Source organism: Mycetomoellerius zeteki, unplaced genomic scaffold (genome assembly GCF_001594055.1).
Source record: "Mycetomoellerius zeteki isolate Tzet28-1 unplaced genomic scaffold, Tzet1.0 scaffold106, whole genome shotgun sequence".
NCBI lineage: Eukaryota > Metazoa > Arthropoda > Insecta > Hymenoptera > Formicidae > Mycetomoellerius > Mycetomoellerius zeteki.
The window spans coordinates 5,927,938-5,952,669 of NW_017255975.1; the positions used below are offsets into that span (position 1 = coordinate 5,927,938).

A 24,732-nucleotide genomic window follows, 5' to 3' on the forward strand; every position below is an offset into this window, starting at 1 on the left:
GCATCGTTGTGCCCAGAGCGGCGACGCGCGGCGGTTGTGGTGGCAGGGGCGGCTTGCTGGACACTGGTGCCCTCCCGTTGCTGCTGCAACAACGAATAGATAGACAACTCTTCGGGATAGTCGATCGGTGGTTGAGAAGGTATCGAGGAAGCCTTTACGATAACGCGGGTGGTTTAACTTGATACGAACTGCTGATTGGAAACCTCACTGCGCCACGACCAGGACATCGCGAATCTAGGAAGAAGTTGAAGGGAAGAATAGAAGAGCTTGGTGAACGAGCTTGATGAGTGAACGAAACCTGTCAGCGGACACAACTGATCTTACAAAGCGCCGTACGTTACATCGACGTTATGCGGGATAATTGGATATCGATGGATTGCATCAGAGTTTTAAGAGTGACCCTGATGCGCGCACTTCGCTGAGGAAGCTCGTAAACTGATGTTACATGTTGAAATGTTATGATAATGAATTCGCAATAAAATTATGAAGCTCATATTAAGATACTTATCAGCGTCAGATCATTAAGATTTTTCTAAGATGACTATGAGCATCAATATTTTTAAATTGCTTGTCAATTTAATTTGTGATATTACTACTCCAATTCTGTTAGGATTGTTCGAGATCATTTCAAGACTGAAAATTAAATTTGACGCGCAATTTGCAGGATAGAATATGTAAGCACATAAATTTATACCGAATTATTTAAACATTAGCTTAACTGTTTAGGGCCTTTATTCCCTATATTGGTACAATTCGAGCAGCACTAACGGGTATAGTAGTACCGAATCAGAACGTTAACAGTTTTTGTTCCGCACGCGACGCTATTGTCACGCGATAATTGGCAATTGACGTTGAAGCGTTTTTACTGTCGCAACATCATCGGTTTTCGATAGTGAACAGTTGGGATGAGTGATGCGCTCTCTTTTTTGTCATCCCCTTGACCGGAATTGGGGATATTAACCCCTTGCATTTGGCGGGTATCTCGCTTAATCTAATTGTTGCTGACAAAGCTGATATATCATAGAAAGCTGATATATCATAGTTGATATATCATAGAAATCGCAATAAATTTGCTAACCTTTAGTATATATTCTTAACTTTGTGTTATTAAAATGTCAATAAAAGATTGTACATTATAGTTGATTATCGACCACTACTATCAAGACATTAATCGTGAATTAAAAAATCCCTGTGATTACAATAACTTTTATATGAGATAAATTACACCGACTTTCGCTTTTCCACTTCTAATCCGTAAAGTCCAGATTCACGAGAGACAGTAGTTGCTTTATTGAGTTCTTAGTGGCAGACATATAACACATCGATAAAGGCACGACTATATATCTCGGCAAAGGGAGGACAGTCATTAATGAGACACTTTCTATCCGCCATGAGTACAACCTTCTAGATAAGCAGCTGGATACAGCGAACTACTATTCCGAGCTCCTCGAGACCTCGTTACATTACGAATGAGTACGAAGCTGCAATATCTCTCCCCCCACTCTCTCTCTTTCTCTCTCTATTTATTTCTGTTTCTGTCTCTGTTGTGAAGCTGTCAGGGAGTTGTAATCTGTTACAACCGATGATCTTTGACCGCGAGTTTGAACGATTACAGAATAATCAGCGCCAAGTTTTAGTGTATTGGAAGTTCGTTTGGAAGAATAATTCGATTACGAGTTTGATTAACGAGCTAAGTTCCCTCAGATGTATTATAAAGTATCTTACATGTAATAAACAAAGAGCGTCCTATCAATAGTATTTTCTTGTACATTTTCCGAAGTATGACTCGGAGAAGATAATTACACTAGAGATTTAATAACAATAAGAGTTATAAATCTTGGAAGAGCTGAGGTAATTTGCAAAGCGAGAAGCAAATGAAATTACGATGCGGAAGCCTCGCTCGCACGTGATTCAGCGACGCGTTGCGACGGTTGTCGGTTTTATTATCGAAGTATAGTGTGAGATCATGTTTATAAACGCGGCCCACGACGATGGGGAATCATCAGTTTCTAAAATTAGTATACGACCTATCGTAAAAACAACGGCGGATTTTGGGGCCCCGAAAATGAGCTGAGAACTTGTACTCCGAGTAATATACTTTTCCAATTTCGGCAGACGTCGACGCCTAGCTTAATATCAAAACCAAAGTAATGATGTTTAACATATGGAACAGGAAGATGAGAGAAAAAGATGGGTTATGAACATTCCACATGAAGAAGCAGCTGGCATTGAAGCCCTAAAAAAGTTACATACAAGATTCGTTTTGTTTCGTTCTAAGGCCCCTATTTTGTAACTCTTAACGACAGTAACGATATCATTATATTGTTATTGTGCGGTTTTTTGTCATGTAAAAAATCTGCGCAACGACAGTGTAACGATGTCATTAAGAGTTATAGAATAAGGACCATATTGTTGTTTTTAAAAGTCCAAATTAATATTTTTGAGATTTATTTATAAGATATCGTGTACTTTTTTTTTCATCGACATTAATTACTACGAATTAGATTTGGCATCTCTCGAAAATAAATTTCACAAATCCCACAAAATGGTGCCGTCGGGTTTAGCGGATTTAATCCGCGCGATACGCGGCCTTGCGATACGACGTAATAACTCTACGTCCCGACGACGATGGAACGCAGCTGTAATGGAAGCTGAGCTGGAATGAGCGCGGGAGTTAGCTTAATTGCGGCTTCGTTAAAGAGTCGGCTAAATGGTAGCGTTTGTTACGTTTTCAAGGCGGCGGAATAAGTGGGGGAGGGGGCGAAAATAGGCAGACACAAAAAAAAAAACGAGACGAAGATAAGAGACGGAACTGGAGAACACTGCTAGTCCTTTTACGCGGCGACGAAGAAGGGAGCAAAAAGTCCAAAGAGGACAGAAACCCCTGATTAGAGTCCCGAACGTGACGTTGAACCCGTCTCGAACGCGACTTCCGGACTCTCTCGAACCGGAATGGAATAAGATTAATACAAAGCGACTCTCTGACCGGCACTACACCTACACACGTGCAAGGTGTATATTTAACTGTGGCATGAAACGAACGAGCGAGTCTCGAGTTTGCGTCGCACTAAATCGAGATACCTAGGAATAACGAAATATTTTTGTCTCATTTTCATTAAATATTCTAAAATACTCAATGATTAAAAAATAAAAAAAAAGCTAATTAAAAAACTAAACGACTGCAACGATTCCATCTCTTTTTATCAAAATTACAACCAAGATTATTTGAAATAGCAGTAGAAAAGAAATTAAATAAAAAAACAATTACAAAGTAACATATAACTCCTATCGATTTAATACTACGATATCGCAACACACATGAAATATTATGAATAAAAAAAGAGTGGAGTTGGCTATATAAATTGCTTCAATTATTCAGCCGTCGGATGCTGGTGAATTATGTTTTCTGGAGCTGGACGTCGCGTGAGATATTTTCCATACTCTTGCATAACTAACTCCAATTATATATCGCATCCTCGCCAAGGAAGTTTGACTCGTAGACTCCAGCTTCGCTTGCGAAAGCTCGAATGGCGGCGGCCTCCTAAATTACATCTCGCAGCTTGCGATGATGATTCATCGCCCCTAAACGCGAGCAAACGGGCGTGGGATATCGGCCGCGTTCTGTTTAACATCTCATCAAACAAACCGAGAAACGCTGCAACCGCCGAAAATCCCTGGTATGCTGTAAATAAGATAATCCCTCACCGAAGTATATTACAAGAGCAAAGAAATAAAATCCGAAATGTGAGTCCGTTATGCAAGCTTATGAAAAAAAGATGTCATAAATCGGAGATAATTACATGCAATCTCTGTACAAATGATTAATAAACATTAGTAAATATTGCTGACTTGTAACACTTGAGGAAGTTGGCAGGATTTTAATAGGATGAAAAGAAATACAAATCGGAGATTAAATGAGTCTATCAATATTCATCAATTATTTATAAAAGGAAACTTACGAATAAAAAGTATAATATAAAAAAATTTTGAGAGAATCATCATGACTTATACAAACTAATGCATAAATTCTAAGCAGAATGTTACGAGCCTTACGATTCTGCTTAGAATTGACCGATAAATTTTTTGGGAACATTCTATACAATCTAATAGAACGTACAACGTATTTGTGTGCGAATCAGAGAAATTTAACATTTAATGTTAAATTAATTTAACATTCTGACGAAAAGGTGTTTCGCGCAGAAAATAGAAGCCGCTCTCTTCTCTCTTCTCGATGAAACTTTTTCGGCGCAGCACGAATTGAAACGAAAGACGCTGCTTCGGCGAAATCTAATGCGATAAAGCAAATGTTTGTTAAAAGTGAAGGAGGCAAGAGGGATCAGATACGTAGTTCTCAGAACAGCGATGTTGATTTGCGGCGAACATGCGCAATAATAAAAATATTTACGGAGAGAAGAAATTATAAACGATATCTATTGATAAAAATTATGGGTTACCACCCACAAAGATCTCTTGATTGTTCGTAAATTAATGAAACTATTTTAATTTTACATTTCCTTGTTTTCTGTATAAAAGAAAATACGAACAACGCGTAAAGTTAAAGAGAAATGTATGTAGGCCAATAAAAATACTTACTGAGAGACCAGAATTCTAATTAATGCAACCAGATTCTTTTTCCATTGCATTATTCAAACAATAATTTATTAAAATTTAATACATTTTTCTCTCAGTGTACGAGAAGAAAAGAAATGATCTTTATAAATTATCTTTATTAATCAAAATTATACTTACAATCTACAGAGATCTCTTGATAAATTAATAAAACTGTTTTAATTTTAGATTTTCTTATTTTCTATGTAAAAAAAAATGCAATCAATACGTAAAGCAAGAGGGAGATGTGCTGAAAGCACGAGACACGGAAGGCAAGAAATATGAAATAAAAGCTGTGGATAGGCAGACTAGGGAAAGGGGGGTCGTGTTATAAAATGCAATTAGGTCGCATTACGCGAGAATGACGTGGCGAGATGCGGGGTGAGAGTGAAATTTAATTAAGAGAACCGAACTGGTTTCCGTCGTCGCTACTTCATGGAACCGGGCCAGTGTGCTGATTACGGAGAGGCAACAGAAATGACGCGGGAGTCATCGGTATTGTCGGGTAGCAAAGTCTCGTAACAAGAAATACGAGTACGATCGTACATCGATTGAAGTGCAAACATCTGAAGTCTGATCAGACCGTGCGAACATACATAGTTCTCGAGAGAGAAGGAAACCAACGTGTCGACGAGCGATTGCGACAGACGAATGGTGGCGGTGTGGGATGAGATGAAAGTGGAATTAAACAAAATTGTGAATGAAGCGGTTTGCTAACGCTAGGCGTGGGATGACAGTGGAAACGACAGCATCAAATAAAATTGCGTTAAGATATATATAAGAGATTATTTCGAATGTCCAATGTATTAAAGTAGTTTTCTCGTTGACAAATAAATAAGTTGCGAATTTGTGATAAAAATACAAGATAATACAATGCTATCGACCGAAGATAATTTAAGGGTGATAATAATAAATGCGATCAATATGTGAAACATGATTAAAATGATTTTTTCGATATAACTTCAATCTGAATACTGAACTTCAATCAGAGATCAACGCGCGATGCATGTTCGAAAAAATTAATTACTGATCATTATATCACGAGTATCACGACCCGTAATTAAGGTTGCAATCGTATATCACATAAAATCGTGTATCACATAAAAAAATTCATTATCGATAATGAAACAATTAAAAAAAAACACGTAAGTTGTTGGAGTATATACTGCGCAATATATTCACACTGCGCAACCAACAACTTGTTGCTCTTAAATATCCTAGCTCGAGATACGACAAAGCAACGATGTTCTACCTCAAGAATATATACTACCTAATTTATTGAAAAATAGAATAAACAATTTGACGAGACACTGCAGCTTTCAATTATTCGGAAATTTTATCAATGTACGTCATAATTGTTCTTAGCGAATATTTCTTAATCTTCCATAACATTAGCTCAACAGAGATTAACATCTCCACAAATATATTCCATTTGATTTTATGACTCACCTGACACTAGAAGCGCTTCTCTGAATGTCCACATTGTTCCTCCTGGCGGCCTCCTCGAGAGTAACGACCTCCTGGCGTCTTCTCTCCTCCTCAGGCGGATGCAACGGTATGATAATATAGTCCGGCTCCTTCTTCTTGGCGATGGCCGGCTGTTGTGCCTCCTGTGTTCTCGTCGTCGATTCGACAGCCTTTTTATGTGTCTCCGAACGTGGTACTTTTGTTCGACCGCTGAACCTCAGTCTGGAGAATCTCTGCAGAAAGCCGCCTAGACCACCCTTCTTTCTTTCCTCGTTCTTCATGGCGGCGGAGGACGAGGACGTCGATAGAGAGGTTGAAGAAACCGCGTAGGTCTTCGCGGGTTCCCTCTTCGGGGTAACAAACGATGACCGTTTTGCGTTCGCGTCCTGTTTGTTGATGCTCGTCGCGCGTTGTTGCTCGTCGCCCTGACGTTTGTCGCGATCACCACCGCGATGATTCGTATCAACTGCCGCCACGGCCACCGCGAGCTTCCCACTACTACGTTCACCGAGTGAACCCGCATCGCCGGGTGGGGACTCAGAGCCAACACCGCGGACACTGTGTCCCTCCTCCTCTACCTCCTTCTTTTCTACCGCCTCCATCCCGTCCCTCTTTTCTTCCTCCTTCTCCATTTCTTTCTTCGTCACCGTTTGCTTCTCGATCACGACCCTCCACAGACGTTCGCCGGCGCCTCGATCGCTCGAACCAGGACTACAGGAACGATCTTCGTGATCCCAATTCGATGATGCATTCTCCGAGTTCACTTTCAACTCTTGAACCTTACTCCCGTCCATTTGAGGAAGCTGTGCCACTCGTTCCGGATAAAACTCGCTGATGAAACTCTTCTTTATATCTTCAGTCTCATCTTCTCTTCGTTTGTTGGATGATTCTTCATCGATATAGGAGGGCACCGTTGAAGAATTTTCAAGAACACTTTTCAACTGAGTTGGCTTCTCCAATTCAATCTTCTCGCGCAAAACGACCCTAGTTTCCAAGCAGGATGCTTCTATAGGTTTAGTTTCCAAGCAGGGATAATCTACCTCGTCATCTAGCAGTCGTGGACTCAGCACGCTAGCATCGCCACAAGCCAAAAATGGATCCGAGTTTTTTTTTATCTGACCGAAGAACGAGTCATTCTGCGGCTCAGTCAGCTTGGAGTCTTCGCTGATATTTGTGTCAGAGCCCATTTGGCGTATCACATCGGCGACATTTAGTCTTGAGGAGCGTCCAGATGCAGCTTCCTCTAATTCGTCGCACGCGTCCATTCGTTGGAACGCTGTTTTTGAGCCCTTCAACACCTTGACGTAATCGGATTGTTGCGCCAATTCGTAACTAGCATTGTTCAGCATCCGTTTCTTCCCAGGGGAGCTAGCTCCATCGCAATTTTCATCATTATCTTTGAATTTCCTTTGAAAATTTCTCTCGTCCACCTCAAGTTGTTGCGCCAGCTCGTAACTGGCGTTGTTCTTCACTCTTCGACTTTTCACTCGACCGGACGGTGTTCGCTGAATTGTCTCCATTGCCAAAATGGCGGCGTTCGCCACTCCGGAAGCGGCCGCCTCCTCCACCTCGCGCTTAAATTGCTTGATGGCTTCGTCGAGATCGTTCTCTGTCACCATCGCTATATCCAGCACACAGTTGGCGCGATCTTGAGTCTTCACAGTCGATGTCTTCGCTTGCTTGTTGCGCGTTTGCTGTACCTCGCAATGATCGCTCGCGCGTTCGACCTTTGTTCGTTCTTCGTTTTCCTTCTCGAGATTCTCCATATTGTCATCCATGAGCGCACCCTGGGCCGGTTGCGTCCTGACTGAACTGGTTAAAGCAACCTTCGTTCCCACTTGCGTTTCATCGTCCTCTTTTAGGATCATATCTTCTCGTGAGTTATTCAGAGTCTCAGCCTCATCACAAGGCGCGGTCTCCGCCATTTCTCCACCGTTCATTTCGTCGTCGCACATAGCGGCGACGCCGCAGAGATTTAGGTCCACCGGCACGCTGGCCACCCGTGTGTAGTTCTCAAAGAGAGAAGACGTCGACACGTAAGAGGTCGTCCTCGAGGTGCGAAGACGAGACGGTAAGGTGCAGCTTAGACCGCTGCGTGCTGACTCTTCAACACCGTCGAGTAGACTGGGCGCGCTCTGCGATTTGTCCGTGAATCTAAAATTAAAACGCTCCTCGTCGCTCCACCCTTGGTGTTGCTGTTGGCGGCGAGGACGGTGGTGGTGGTGATGATGATCGTGTTGATCGTACGGCTGCTGTTGGTACTGCTGCTGCTGCGGATGCTGATGATGATGATGATGGTGGTGGTGATGATGATGATGCTCCGCACCGCCGCCGGCTATATTTAACCTAGTCGTCTTTTGGCCGGACTTAAGCTCCAAAAGTGCGTCTTTCTTCGTCTCCACGCCAATCTCCCGCAGGTCGATCGTGTTCCGATAGTCCAAGGACGTCGCGTACTTGCCGGATTCACCGTATAACAGCCGATCCTCGAAACCAGTCGTCAACCGGGAATCCGCGTTCGTTCGGTTTCGTTCGTACTGCTCGAAATCGTATTCGTCTTCTTCGTCGTCGTCATCGTCTTCATATTCCTCATCCTCGTGCCAGAAGTCTCTGTTTGTAGATGGACATGGACGAAATATTGAAGAATCTATGTTATTTCTTTCTTTTCTTCTATTCAATACAGATGACAAAAAACATCGGAATTTAATATAAATGGAATATAAATATTAATCGTTTATTAAAAATTTTACATTTATAATATAAGTTCCTAAAAATTGAGCCGCATTCTTAAAGGATGCGTATGCAAAATATCACGCACTTAAGAACCAAGCAAACGGCGGTGATCTGGTGATTCGGTAACGCGTTTGTGCTTCAAACGTTTATAATATCGGCAGTAAAGTCAAGGTGGTCTTCCTCAGGGTCGCGATTGTATTTAACTTGGCCGTAAAACGATCGTCACGCGAAGGGGAATTCGGTATACGAGTGCCAAGAAAACTATGAAGCATTTAACACCTAACACGAACGGCTGTTAAACGCATAAACGCACATACATTGTTTAACCCTTTTTTCAGATTGAAACAAAAAAGGCAATTGTGTTTTCTGATTATTTAAAATATAAGAAAACAATTAATTTTATGTATATATCATCTTCTATAGTTAACTCATTGAGAAAAGCATATTAACTGTATTAACTGTAAATTAATTTTCAATATTTTGTTTAAAAGTTTAAAATTTAAATTATATTCCATGATATAGATTAAAGAAAAAAGTTTAAAAAAAATAAAAATAATATATTGCTGATAAGAGTAGGGCAATCAAAATTATGCTGTAAAAATCCCTTTTTAAGCGCCTAAGATATGCTCTGTGAAATTGGAAAAATGCTCTAAAGAAAGGAATATATGCATTTAAAAATTATTTTTTATCGCACAAATTTTCAAATTATTAATTAAGTTTTTTACTTATAATAACAAAGTAAAATGAATTTTATAAAATTTGTTTACATTTTTAAAAAATTTAATTAGTCTTACGGGGCATTAAAATTAAACAAATACATATTATTTATTATAGTGACTCAAGAGAGAGAGAGAGAGTCTTTGATGTTACGTATTGTATGACACAGAAATATAGAAGATTGAACGTAAAAGCGCGAAATCTTTTTCTCCTTGTGATTTCTCTGACATCACTGCGTACCAATGCATCGCAGCGTGTGGGAATCATTTATCTAATCAATTCCTTTTTCAAAAATATAAAATATGTTGTAGCATATTTCTGATTGAGAAAAACTTATCTTAGAAATCCTATTTATTATTAGATCAGAAAAAACTAACCATAAACTTAAATTAAAAAACGATGTAAAATATACAATAAAAATAGATAAAATATGTAAATATTGTGCATGCAAATATTGTGCATGCAAATATGCAAAAATATGCTTTTATGTGTAAAATATGCAAAAATATGCTCTTATGTGTGAAATATGAAAAATATGCTATAACATATAGGGCTCAAAATGCATAATTTCTTATGAAACAAATTTATATTTAGTTTATTTCTTGATCAGTCAAATAAAAAAAAACATGCTCTATATATATTTTGGTTGCCCTACTGATAAGGGACACAAATAAACATAGATAAAATATTTATTTTACGATTATTCGCGATATACAGAAATGCACTTACCGCCAGTCCTCGCAAACTAATTCGGGAAACAATGCATGATTACAATAGTCTTGTATCTCTACTCTAGCAACGCGTGTAAAAATAGGCGGGCGCGTGTTAAACGGCGAGTGCACGTATGCCAAGAATAACAAATAAAAGCCTTGGTAGCGTCTATTGGAATTACAACGCGGGTGGACTAACTGTGTTACGTTTGAAATTACTGCACACACAAACGGGGAAAATTGCTCGAATAATATAAAATATCCAAATTTTAAAATTCAATAAGAAATAATGCGATGTCCTATTATCCTTCTTTGAAACTACTGAAAGTTAATAACTTTCTATTACGATAAACTGCAACATATTTTTTATGATTTAAACAGAAATATTCCATGTAAGATTTTTCATTTGTCAGAAATATAACACACAAAATACATAACACAGCTACTATAAAAACTATTTGGACCAATGAGCACCAATGAGATTATATAAATCAATATGGAGACTTTATACTGAATGCTTATTGGGCCAGATGGTCTTATATTATGCTATGCTCATGCATTTTGTATGCTACAGCCTTTAATCATGTTAACACAAAAGTTTGGATTTAATATGAAAAACGCTACCTTGGATGATGGTTGTTTTTCCTAATATTCGATAGATCAGCACCCTTCTTCAGGTACAAAGGCGCGAAACCATTCGACATGGACGCTTGGCCGAAGCTGTCATCTTTCTGACACGTGTCCAGACTTTCAAAACTGCGATAGGGCCTGATCTTCGGGAAATGGTCTGCCAATGTGCTGGCAAAACCGTTTGGTAGCAGCCTATCATAGTCCTGTTCCAAGCTATCCGGCGAATCATTCTCCGGATGAGAAGTGTTCGACCGGTTGGAATACTCCAGGGAATCGAAGCTATAACTGGAAGGTGACAGCGTGGCGCAGGTTCTTTCCAAGGACTCGAACTGCAGCAGCGAGCTTGATCTGGAGGAAGCTGTGGACCTGGAGGACTTCGGCGATGCTGGATACTCGTCATAGACCACTTGCTGTTGCTGATGATGATGGTGGTGATGATGATCGGTGCCATGATCGCGACGACGTCGTTTCTTCGGTACCACCGAGTTGCATTCGCTACCGCTACCATCCAGCCGCTCGTCTTCCGAGAATAAGACGCGATGAAAATGACGCTGACGATAACGGGAGACATGTAAGGACTCGAAAGAATAAAGGCGAGACAAACAAGCAAGCGCATGGCCTGAACCTACTTTACTTGGAATCCAGATCTTGCATGTTACTTTTAATTCAATGAATCTCGTTAGGATAGATAAACGTGGAATTCGATGCTTGACGACCCACTTCGTAAAATCGAGTCACGGAAGTGATCCAATCTAATGGTCGTTACTTTCGCCCCATACAGATACATACACATATACCTACACACGTAGGCATGTCCGTCAGGAAGCCATGGTTCATTCAACCGGAAGCCGCGCTTACGGCATTACGCGTTGATCACCATCGGTTGGCAACCGAGTCGTAATTGTCGCGTGCGACGAGAATCGTGTCGATTATCGTCGATCTAGGTGTAACGTTCAAGGTGCGGTTACATCATCTTGGTATACACGGGGAAAATCGCTACTCGTTAAAATTCCGCAATAAATCTTGCGGAAAATCAAAATATGTTTCGACAGAGATTAATTACATATTATGCAAATTTTTTCTTAATTAGAATAATAAAGATACAAATTGTTTCGATTTTTATACTTTTTTCTGGATATTACTTTAAAGTTTATATTTTCTTAATTTTATATCAAATGATTTTTATTATATTAATTTATAAATAAATATCTATATATTTAACTAATTGTGTTTAAAAAATTTAAATTACGTTATGTCATTTTTGGTAAGAGCCGTTTGATCAAATAATCTAGTAATATTAATTGTAAGTTAATATTGAAACGTCAAGTATTCGTGTTCATAGTTTGACCTTTAGAACTCTTCGATTAAGGAATATATAAGTTAGATACATATCCTCTCTCTGTACACAGCACGTTATTTCGATCGAGCGTAATACATTTCTCGGCAAGCAGTACTGGGAGGAATATTGCATCGGCAGCAAAAGGTCGCGCGTGCTGAGAAATAATACCACTGGTTATATTTGTCATTTCATCGAATTCCAACAATCTCGAGAAGGATAGAAAGAATTAAAAAAAATGTTAGCAAAATTTCATTCGATGGAATTAAGTATTTCGATGTCATCGAGCTACTTAGAATTTATTTGTCCATTCTTTGCATTGATTTCAAGTGCCTTTTGTAAACGTTTGGTACTTTCAATAAATTCAAACATGAAATATCAGTTGTAATAAGAGAACACACATGCCCCTACGTCCTGCAACAACATAGCGGCGTGTTACAATGGCTGCATACTCAAAGGCGCGTTCAAGAGCACGTGGGTGTGATAATATCAACTTGTAATTCATAAGTCTCTTATTTAAATTAGATTTAAATTAGAAATTAAATCACGTTAACGATAACTGAAAGTTGGGAAATCTTAAAATAAAATCAATTTTACATAAAAAAATAAAAATCATACTAAAATTCTCGAATTAAATCTCATAATCTTTTTAATTCTAAACATTTTTTTATTGTCCTTTGATTGTAGATTACTGGCATAAGTAGATAGATTTCTACTTATGCCAGTAATATGTATTAATTTACGATTTATATGATTTATATTAATGTAAATTTCTCGAAAAAGCAAGGATTAAAGACGAAAAAACATTTTATTTGTGTAATCGACTTCCTCAATTTCGATGGCGTAAGCGCGAGTAATCGTGACAAGTAATCGCATGTTCGATAGGTAATTCCCGGTTCCCTAATGAGTCTGAAGATTAGGGTGCTGAGAGGAAAGAGAAAGTAGAACAACCGCGCGTAAACAATGCCTAATTCCCGCGATCTTCGCCCCGAGCGACAAACGGGATTTCACAAAATATTCCTCGACGTACAACTTCGCTGTGTAATATTGATCAAATGATAGCGACTATATTACCTATGTATACCTCTGTATTAAAAGTAGGAGTTCTTACCTGCCGACCTCTGCTTCGTCTTGATATGGATCACGCTCTCAGTCTCTGAATCGGACCCCAGCCAATACGTCGTTACGCTACGATCGGAGTCGCTTTGGAGATCGTCGGATGTCTCCTCCAGAATCGTCTCGAGAAAATCGATTTGTTGCACTAGCATCGTATCTGCAAAATAAAGTGTCCACATTAATATAATCATGAGCTTGTTAAAAGCAAAACTTGTTAAACCTGTGCTATGTAAAAATAAAATAGATTGAAGAGCTTTAATGTAATAAAAAACTAATTTAAATAAACTGTGTTGCCATTTATTGTGCTATATAAAAGTAAAAAAGACTGAAGAGTTTAATATAATAAAAAATTAATTTAAATAATCTGTATTTCTATTAATTGCAACAAAATTTATTTCATCTTGTTTGATAAGTATATATAACTCCTTACACTTAATTAAAGTTAATTAGAAGATCTGTATTTCCTACATATTTTATCAATTAAACTGCACACAGATTATAGGTTTGAGTTAAACGTATTTTCCGCGTACATGTTCTTTCACGTTGATCAGATTCAACGAAGCGTAAAAATGTAAACTCGTTATTTGTGCCTCGTCATTACGTCGTTGAAAGTGCAGCTGCTGCTTGTTCGCAGAAGCACACAAGCGAAATTCTTAACGAAAGGTCATGACTCATTTCTTATCAACGAGTGCAACCATTACGTTAGAAGATAACGTAACTGAAAGATCGTCCACCTCTCGAGCTTTCGTCGTCGATCAAAGCCGGCTCGAGACATTTCGGGGCTGTATGTGCATGCTTTCCGAGAACTGTCGTCATCTCTTGATACAAATCAGCACGCGAAGTCCATTTTTTCTTTTAGAATTTCGATATACCACATCCTCTAAAGTTTTTATAATTTATATAATTACTGGTCTAATGCGATTAAATTTAATGAACGAAATATTATATTATCATTAAAAAATATTTAGAGATATCAACTGTTAGAATATTCGATTAATTATCAGCATATCTATAAAATAAATTAAATTTCTGTTAAATTTTTTTTAGCTCCAGAGTGAAACGTGTCCAATGATAGCAAAATAAAAATTATTGTAAACATTATGGCAATGGATTTAATAATCATAAAACAACTACCTTAAACGAAAAGCGATGTACTTCGAATGTAGGAACGTAAAGTACGTTCCTGCCTTCGTCATCGTACGATGAATGATGGCGTGAACAGTTAGACGCTGCTGGGAACGGGACATTGCATAGTTGCATGGATAGAATACATTCGATGCACTCTAGCTACAAGCGATTGCTTGCTCTCTCATAGAAAAGTCAAACGCTATCTTATCCTTTCATCTTACTGAAATAGTTGCGTAACATTACGCATAAGCGATTGTAACATTTGCATTGTACGCTTCTTCGCGTACGCATCATGCGATACTACAATTAAAGAGGAAGATCGTATCCGAATTAGATATATTTCCGCTCCGTATCTTAACTGATCGATTTCTGCACTGAAAGAGCAATTTTGCTGAAGGATCTAAAAATTTAGCTAGATCTGAAAATAATTTTGTTGGGCCATCAAAATAAGGAATTATTGCAGGAATGTTAAACATGATGAGCAATGCTGCAAAATGTTTTGATATTCTAGCAATCAATTTTGGCGTCCTATAATACCTAATTGTTTTGATGGTCCAGCAAAATTATTTCTCAGATTAGTATCTACCTAAATTTTTAAATTCTTTAGCAAAATTGTTCTTTCAGTGTAAAACAGGACGTGAGGAAGCACACGAGTAAAAAACAAGGCGATCGTTGCGAAGCGAATAGTCGAATAGATGAGGGCCGAGGTCGAGGCTTTCCTGAGAGATCGTATTGTAATAGTCCACGAGTGGGCGACGATAATGCTATCAAATAAACTTTGCACATCTGCATCAAGCATGCTTGAATGCGATCTGGCAGACTGGCAGTCAGCGTGAGAAATAATGAATGGCATGAGAAGAGTCAGAGTATACTCTTGAGCGAGAAAATGTCTTCGAAATATATCGTCACAGATCAAGCCGAGAGTTTTTTTTAGTATCCATATACTTTATTATACTTAATTATGTTATAACTAAGCTACGTTAGCGTTCTCGCACGCTCGCAGTCTTGATAAAAGATATAAATGACCGAGAGATATTCGAGAGATCAATGGAAAACATTAATCATCATAGTACGCGCTTAGTTATGTGCGAATCAAAGACGTACGGCTTGGTCGGTACGCTCTGGATCAACCAATTAATTCCAATAATTATAAAGCCGGTTTATTCGAGTGACGCAACACAAGCGTCTGCATGTGGAAGCACCTGATTTCCGCCACACCTTGCATCGTTCGAACAGACACGCTTGATGACTGATATTACATGCATGCGAGAAATTGCGTTCGCCTGCGTTAATTAAGATTGGATTAATTTCGACGAAATCATTGATCAATTTACGTCCAGTACTTCTACCAACGCAGATCAATTTTAATCTCAGTTTAACTTACCTTTTATCTTCTGATTCGAAAAATGAGAAAAGGATAAAGACTAAATTACCTCGAGATTAAAGTTCATCTACATTGGTAAAAGTGGGCCTTAGGAAAAAATTGAATTCATTTCAAATTAGTCTCACTAAATTTAAAGAAGAATGATCGCGTCCCCGCGAATTTCATGTTCTGTTATCGATGCTGCGGAATTTTTTCCCATCGTGAACGTTAGATGGAATGGAATAAGATCACACATATTGATTGTCATTAAGTGGAAGTGTTTTTTTAACTACAAGAGCTCATAGTGATTGCGAGAGCGGGTCGTCAGGCCGTTGAAACGCAATTTGTCTTGCACGAGTGCGGAGGCACGCACCAGTATACAACATCATGGCGGAGCCACCTGTTGCAGTCGCCTTGCCTGTTGCCGTTCCATGACTAACGGACGAGAATAAACCGATGTAGCTTACATAAAAATAATCAGCCGGACTAGCGTCTTTCTAGAGGTCTTCTAGCGGAATATAGCGATATTTATGATTCATGAAACCGAATAGGAAGATATCCCTCACGCTTATTTCTACTTGGCACCAATATGTTTTAAGCTTTGTCTTAATTATCAAGAGTTAGAATAATTCGCTAAGAAAAATTCTTAGATAACTCTCGAAAAATTAAATTTTATATTAAAATTAAAAATACAATTCTGTAATTTCCGCATTCAGCGTAACGGATTATTCATTTTATCATTACGAATAATATTTTACGGTACAATAATTTTAAGTATATTTTACTTTCTATCTTACAATTAGATATAAAACTTTCTTTATTACAAATCGGTCTTTCGAATGATAAATAAATTAACCAGAGCGGATAACTTTTCTCGTACAGTTATATACTCGACCAATCTCTTTGCTCACTCTCCATTTCTTACTTCGTGTTTGTTAATTTGTTTGCTAATCGATCCACGTTAATGTGACAAGAAACTTAAACTATTCCCATCGATCGGTCATTGTTATTGTTGTCTGACCTAATTATAGAACATCCAAACTGATTATTCAAAATTTTCGAAACTCTTAATACCTCACTACAAGAACAATATACTGGTTTACCGAACCCAGTCCGATTGCTAATTATAATTTTTATAAAAATGAACATATTGTAAACAAATTTTTTTTTCAATCAAAACGCCAAGCGTTAAGGAACATAACGGTACCAGTAAATATGTATATATGTCTTTATTAATAAAAACAAGTTATAAGCAATGGAAAAAACATTGGAAAAGCATTGGAAAAAAGCTGGTTACATTGAAAAATATTTACTTAATCTTAATACATATTTCTTTGAATAGTACTAAATATTTATTTATAGTAAATAAATATTTATTCAATAAAAAAATGATAGTTAAATCAAATTAATGGTTTTTGTATCAAAAAATATATGTTTAGTAAATATGATATTTATTTAAAACTATTTAAAAAAAATATTTATTAAAATTTAGTATCTTTCTTTCAGTGTACACCATATCGGATAAATTTAATTTTTGTTACAAGAAAATTTCTTTCGAAAATCTAACATTAGTTGTGATTGTGATAACACGCAATAAACTGGAGTCATTGTTTATAAACATGTAAAAAATACGGAGATCGTTACTGTTGATTGGCTGTTTTCTACGCTCGCGATTTCAAAACGATCAAACCTTGATCACGGGAATAACCGGTTGACATTGGTCGCGTGCTATGTTGGAAGGAAAATTTTTGCATCGCTTGCAATGATTTCTCGGAGTCTTCTCAGAACCGCCGCCGCCGCCTCGTCTACTACGCTCTAGATATTGGCGACGGAGGCCGAATCATTACCACGATTTCCAGCGGTTAGAAAACAGCTTTGCATACAGATCGCCTGTTAATAGCATGCTGCTTTCTACTGAAACGTGGGTGAGAGGGACGCTGCAAAGAACTGTGAGCGAGTTAAAATCGCACGCGTCCTCGGAATTTCCGTAAATGCACCGCTCATATGATCATGTTTATCATCAATCTTGTCAATATTGATTTTAATTACGCATTGATATGATGTATTCTTTAAAAAATATCGAATGACGTAATAAACTTAAGACTTTTTATGTATAAACAAATTAAGATATTTGATTTATGTGTAAAATATATGAACATTCTTAATAACGACCAAAAACGAGCAAATCAAGGTATTTAAAAGATTACAATTTAATTAATTAATAAATAAATAATTTTATAAACGTTTCAATTTTAATATTAATTTTAATTGTATTCATACCGTACTGAAGAAGACTCTGTGAGTTGAAACGTTTATAGAATTATTTATTTATTAATTAATTAAATTGTAATCTCTTAAACACCTTGATTTGCTCGTTTTTGATCGTTATTAAGCAAATTGTCAAATGTTATTACATTGTTTATTTTAAAATATTATATGATCTTATGGTTTATATAAATAATAAAAAATTTTATTTGCTACAAGATGATTCAGATCTTTCGATATCGTATATAGATTTTTTAAGAAATTTTATAAGTATCGTAAAACATTTCCTTTCCCAAGCTACACGAACGTGATTTCGAATTGAAAGGGTTAATCGCTTAGCGTGACAAGCCGCGAACGGCGACCTAGATCACTATAATCGCGCTTAGATTTGCGTCAAAGAGTGATCTAACAGTACTCCAAGCTGTTGTTCTACACCCGCTCTCAAATCGGAAATTCACACGAAGCGGAGAGAAAGAGGAAGAGAACCGATCGTTCGTCTTCCGCGTTTAAGATTTCCTAAGAGATTATTTCTACTCGCTGAGGCAAGTAATTGCAAGTTACAAATATAAATACAAACGTGATGGCGAGGCGTGATGAATGCTTAAGAAACATTAAATCTAAATAAATTATCTAAATATATGTTAATTAATACAAATAAAATTTAATTCTGAAATTCACACATTCGTAAATGTTGAAACGTGATTAAAATGTCGGACAGTTCTACGTGTTAGGGTATATATTAAACGCGAGAGTACATTGAAAAAAATTTACTAAATCCTAATATATATTTTTTTGAATAGTACCAAGTAAATTTTTATTTACAGTAAAAAAAATATTTAATCAATAAAAAAATAATTAAATGAATGGTTTTTGTATCAAATGAATATATATTTACATTTAGTAAATATTTATTTAGAACAATTCAAATAAATATTTATTTATTAAAATTTAGTATTTTCTTTCACATTAGATGTTAAGCATGAAGAGAGTGCGCAAGTATAAAAAAGAACGGGAAGAGAGTGGGAATGTTAACGTATACGAACCATTAGTCCGTAGATCCTCGAAGTGCGTCGGCTGGAACTGGGAGTGATGCTGCAGCTGGAAACCGTAGGCCGGAAGCCAGGGATTCGGTCCGTTCACCAGGTCCATGTCGACGGCGGACTCGACGCAGTCCAGGGTCAAGGCCGGATCTTCCTCCTCCTCATCCGTGACGGAGATGACCGCGGAGACGACGGCAACGTTCGTCGGCGCGAGTGTCGCCGTCGCGCTCGACTCGTTCCCGCTCATCGTCACACGACGATTCCTCGCCTCGTCGTCCACGATCGGCACCGACGATCGTTAACCGCTCCGACGAACTGTGAACCCCCTTCTTCCCGCCTCTCCTTCATATCCCTCCGCTACAAATGCAGCACCGGAAGCCGCGCCGCTTCTTTCCGACCGGGGGTATGGCGAACCGACCGACCGACAGTGTCAGATTCGGCACGATTTCGGCTTGATCCACATACGGATGTTGAACCCTCTTCCCTTCAATATTGCACGCACTGGGGACGACTGAAACACAAACGGGAAGATTGGCTTAATCAAGAGATTAAGTCTATTTTTAGATTTTTCAGAAATATTGTGGGGAACATTGCCCATGCAGTTATTTTATGATTCTTCGAGAAAGGATCTCGTACTAATTGTATGGAAAATTTACTTAGAACCCGATGAATTAATTTTCACCTATCTATAATGCAGCTTATAATGACGAACAGAAGATCTGCTCATGGCCGGTCTGTAATAGACACAAGACTCAATAATGAATAATTTCAATAATGGATGAGCTATGCGTATATAAGGTGCTCTGCGAACACAAGTGTTACATCTTTGACACGCTCTACAGCCCATTATATCTTTGTCTGAGTCTATATCTTTGTGTTTGTAACATTTTTGTGTACAAAAGATACCATAGTGCTTTCTCATGTTCATTTCTGCCAATGTAGATTAACTATAATTTCGATTTAACTTACTTTTTACCTTCTTCACTGAATTTTAAGTTTCGCCACATTATAATCATCATAAGCTACATTTTGAAAAATAATTCATTTTATCCAATTTTCTATATATAATTAGCGCAAGGTCCATTGGAACAGATTCTTCCTTCGCAAATATTCTCGGAATTTTTGTATCGCGATATTCTTGGATCAGTACGGTCGTTCAAGGCTTCGCGATATCTTCCCGTTCGAATGCCTTGGCCTTTGAACTTTCGAGAGATTTAAGATGTCAGGATCTTTATAAGATCCGCCTAAAGAACGCCAAGACCTCCGCGACGTCTAAGAACGTTAAGACTTCTACATCCTTGACTTCCTTGAACCCCGGGGCCCTCAAACTTTCTCCGATGGACTGGGATATGGACGAGAAGGAATTCGCAATGGAATCCGTTCGCGATTCATCCCAGCTGGGTGGGATCGCGAGTACTCCGAGCGTACTCGAGAGATGAAAGGGAGATACGTACCGCGATAGGGGCACGCCTTAACGAGCGTGTGTACCCTGGGCGGGCGTTAAATATTGCCGCGAGTTGCGGATTTACATGACACGTCGGCGAAGGGGAATCCTCCATGCAGGTGGGAGTTACGTTTGTGTGTAATTGGATAAAGATCGGCTCGGGTCATCGCCCTTACCTTCCCTTGCCCGTTGCCCCTTTCCTCGCGATTCCACGGGCGGCAGAAATTTTATTACCGCCGTATTTCTTTCGGCGAGGCAGACCGACCGGCTTAAGGCCGATGCATACGGTGCGCTCTCGATCATCTTCTCCGATAAATCATCATAAACACCGAGAGAAGAGCTTGAAAAATATATGAGAAAGAATTGAGGCTGTTATAAACTACCGCTGAGAGGAAAAACTAAAAGAAATTTAGGAAAACTGCTGATATTTCCCTGCCTAAAGCCTCGTATCTACGATGCTGGAAATTACTCCGAGATCTCGGACAGAGAAAGAATTAATAATTTGAACAATTTGAATAATGGACCAATATGATTGATTAATTCTTTTCCTATTTAAAAGATCTTGAAGAGGTTTCTAGCATCATATAAATACAAATTAAGCTTAATCCTCCGACAACAAATTTTGATTTTGCCATTCAACAATAGGAATCTTCAAGAAATTTTTTTTATTATTCTGGATTACATAAAAATCTGAAAAAATTTTTGATATACTTGTAAAAGCTTCAGCAATAAGTTTTTACCATCATAGAAGCTGGATTGTATTTTACTCATATTTTACAGATTTAAATTTATCTACCAAAATTCACAATCAAAATATCGATGATGCCTTTAAAGATTCTTTTTTTTTTGTAAAGGGTTAATATTAATGTTTGATGATTGTTTGTTGTTGTAGAGGGTTATTATTAATGTGATGTCGGATGATATTTAATTTTCTAGGATAACACAGGATAAATTTCGTAGTGATGCATCCGCAAGTATAGGTAGAAAATTTCTCAGTCTCATCGCAGGAAATTGCTACTTGGTACACGTGCAGATAGCTACAGCGATCATCGAGAGAGAGAGAGGTAAACAGTGCAAAGAAAATTCCTGGTCGATCCGTCTCCGCTTCCTCCATCCAAGCAAGAAGCGCAACGAGGCGCGAGAAAGAGTGCGATCGCCGAGTGCACTCCCGATCGAGATAATCGCTACCGCCGTTCACACGGAACGCGCTCCAACAACGTCCTTGGAGAATTATTTCAAAAGCGTGGAAAGTATTCGCGATCGCAAAGGAGAACCGGAAACCATTCGCCGATGAAGGAGCAAAGGACATATGACTCATTTTATATATTATTAGAAAACTACGTCATTCCATTTTTTTTATGAATATTTCAAGCGCACAGAGCGTCGCCAAGTTTATCTTTCTTCACTTTCTTTTTTCTCTCCATTTCCATCGATGTAGATTAACTTCAATCTCGGTTCAATTTACTCCTTACCTTTTTCTGCTCGTTTCAATCAACGTAGTTTAATTTTAACTTCAACTCGTTCTGCATCTCTTTCTAATTTTCAGGACTAGAAAAAAAATTAAAAGTAAGTTGAACCGCGAGATTAAAGTTAATCTAGAGTTAATTGGTAGAAACAAACATAATTCTTAGAATTACAGAAAAAGATAAAGAGAGTAAAGACTGAGAGAGACAATTGAAAAATACAGGAACAGGATCTAACAGATTTCATTTGTTAAATCCAAAAAGATTGTTACTTTTGACAATTTTGAAGATTCGAAACTTTAAACCTTAAATTTCGAAGTTAAATTCGAATTTTGTCGAAGCTTCGAATCTTGAAGTTGTCAAAAACAATAGCCCTATCAGAAACCTTGTATTATGATATAGAATGAAATGTTATTTTCTGTTCCTATTGGCTATGTTTTTCAATTGTGTTTCAGGCTTAAGTTGAACCGAGATTAAAGTTAATCTACATTGGTATAAACAACACTGAAAAAAAAAAGTTTCGATTAAACCAATAAAAGAGCCCAACAAAAATAACTTTTAGTGAAAACAAACAGAATTTTTGGTTATCTGAGAACCAGAAATTCTGTTCATTTTCTTACTAAAACACCATTCTTTGTATCGATTTAATCAGAGCATTTTTCTCAGGGAGACGTTACTGTTTACCATCGATTAACGGAGTTGAGCTTAATCTTCTTTCAAGCATCGCGATTGTTCTAATCAGTCACTTGCTCCAATCGTGCGTGTTATCGGAGCTTAGGAGATGCAACGGAGCGTGAATATCGATCGAATATCGACCGTTCGCCACGGCGATAGATCGCGTCGTGAAAAAAATCGCGGTCGCGAGACAGGCGACTCCAAACTGCATCGCGCTCTCTCCGTTGCACCTTACGCATCACCGTGTATTTACGGCACGGGTCTGGCTACACGCGGACACTTTCACTTTACGTAACTTTATTCACGGCGACTAAGGGCGACGAACTTCGACTGCCTCGCACCGAAAGCTTTCCTGAATGTTCAGGAAAATTTCGATGTCTCGAAATCTCTTTAAATCGTGTTTCTTTAAATCGAAACCCACAGAGATATACGAGGGTCTTCTCAAAGTCTCTCGACGGTTTAGAACTTCAGGATATATAAATTTTACAAGAGGAAGAACCTGAAAAATACGAAAAATTCTGAGAATCGATAGCCCTGGTGTTTAAAAGACTTTTACGTATTCAAAGTCACGAGGACTCCAAAAATTCGAGAATTATGAATTCGCAAACAATTCACAGGAGTCCCAAACGACCCCGAGGGAAACAAAATGCGAGATAGAGAGAGAAAAAGAAATAACTGTCATCGCGAGAAAAGGAGATAGGACGCGTAAACGGACACGATCGTACAGTACGAGAAAGAGAGAGAAAGAGAGAATTGATATTTATTAAGCGCTCCGAGACGCACACACACACACACACACACACAATCCTCGCAAGTGCACAACAATTTACAAAAAGATATAAAAAAAATAACACTGTGTATAAAAAGTGAAACAGGATTTTAACTTAAATGTAAGCTGTATTCAGGGTAAGTCGCGTGTGAGTGTGTGCGTGTATGAGTGAGAGAGAGAGAGAGAGAGAGAGACGGGGGGAAAATTGGGCGACGTAGAGGAGGATAGAGAGAGGGCATGCACCGCACTCCGGAATTCTGTCGGAGTGCGACGGCGCGGAGAGTATCTACCTGTCAGCGTGCATTCCACGATCCCACGATCCGCATGTGTTCTCGGCTCGACGTGCACGTTGGTGCACGGTTTCCGTTTCGCCGAGCGTAACTCCCCGTTGTTCGCCACTCGCCGCGCACTCGCGCTCGTTACCGCTCGGCGCGCTCGCACTCATACGGGTGCAACACACCGCGCCGGGCACTCTCCACTCGTCGTCACACACTCGGACCCTTTGTCGCGCGTCGTCGCCCACGGCGAGCGACGTCAAAGCAACCGGTGACGTGCCGCGACGCGCGAATATGGCGCGCGCACCGATCACCGTCGATCCGCAGCTTGGATCGCACGCGCTCGGAGCAAAACGCGAAACGAGAAACGTGGTTGTGAGAATACTCCGAGGAGCGACCGAGGAGGATCGCGCCGCACTCGATCGCGCGATTTCTTCCCCACGCGAAGCGACTCGCCACTTTGCCTCTCCCGTATCGTCGCTTCGTATCTCGTTGCCGCTTTTTGTTTTTGTTTCGCGACGCGAAATGACGGCGAACGTGCACGTACGCGTGCACAGTCGCTCCAGACCGGACCGGAACGAGACACGACTACTCGGCTTTAAGCACCGCGGGGTAAATACTACTACAACGAAACGCGCCGCTCCAGCCGCGGCACGGCCGTGCCGACCAATCCCCACCCGAGCCGCGCTACCACGTGGTAGCTGCGCGGCCAATCGCGCGCCGCGAAGTCCCTCAATGGCGACGTTCGTGAAGCCATCTGTCGATTGGATCGGACTCGAGCGAATTCGGCCGCTTCGATCGATCGGTCGGTCGTTCGATCGCGTTTGAAAATGAATCCTTCCTTTTAATTTCTCGTCGCGACTGATCGCGATAAATAAATAAATGTACGGATACATGGTTCTTTCAATATTCAAACGTGATCTAGAAAGTCCCAAAACATTCCAGTAAACATCAACGAACAGTAATATATAAGATCAATGTTATAATTTCGCTCAA

General features: G+C 39.0%; 1 protein-coding gene across 1 annotated transcript; it reads right to left on the reverse strand.

Annotated features, from left to right (window-relative positions):
- Position 1: 1 nt before the first annotated feature.
- On the reverse strand, positions 2 to 23,940 carry LOC108722604 (uncharacterized; the record flags this gene model as incomplete). The annotated part of the gene is made up of 6 exons (XM_018447791.1): positions 23,752 to 23,940; positions 19,114 to 19,621; positions 13,310 to 13,471; positions 10,857 to 11,382; positions 6,058 to 8,682; positions 2 to 83 (listed from the first exon to the last, which is right to left on the reverse strand). Coding segments are annotated over exons 2-6 (3,639 nt in total), but the record flags the coding sequence as incomplete, so codon positions are not given.
- Between the last annotated feature and the right edge of the window lie 792 nt (positions 23,941 to 24,732).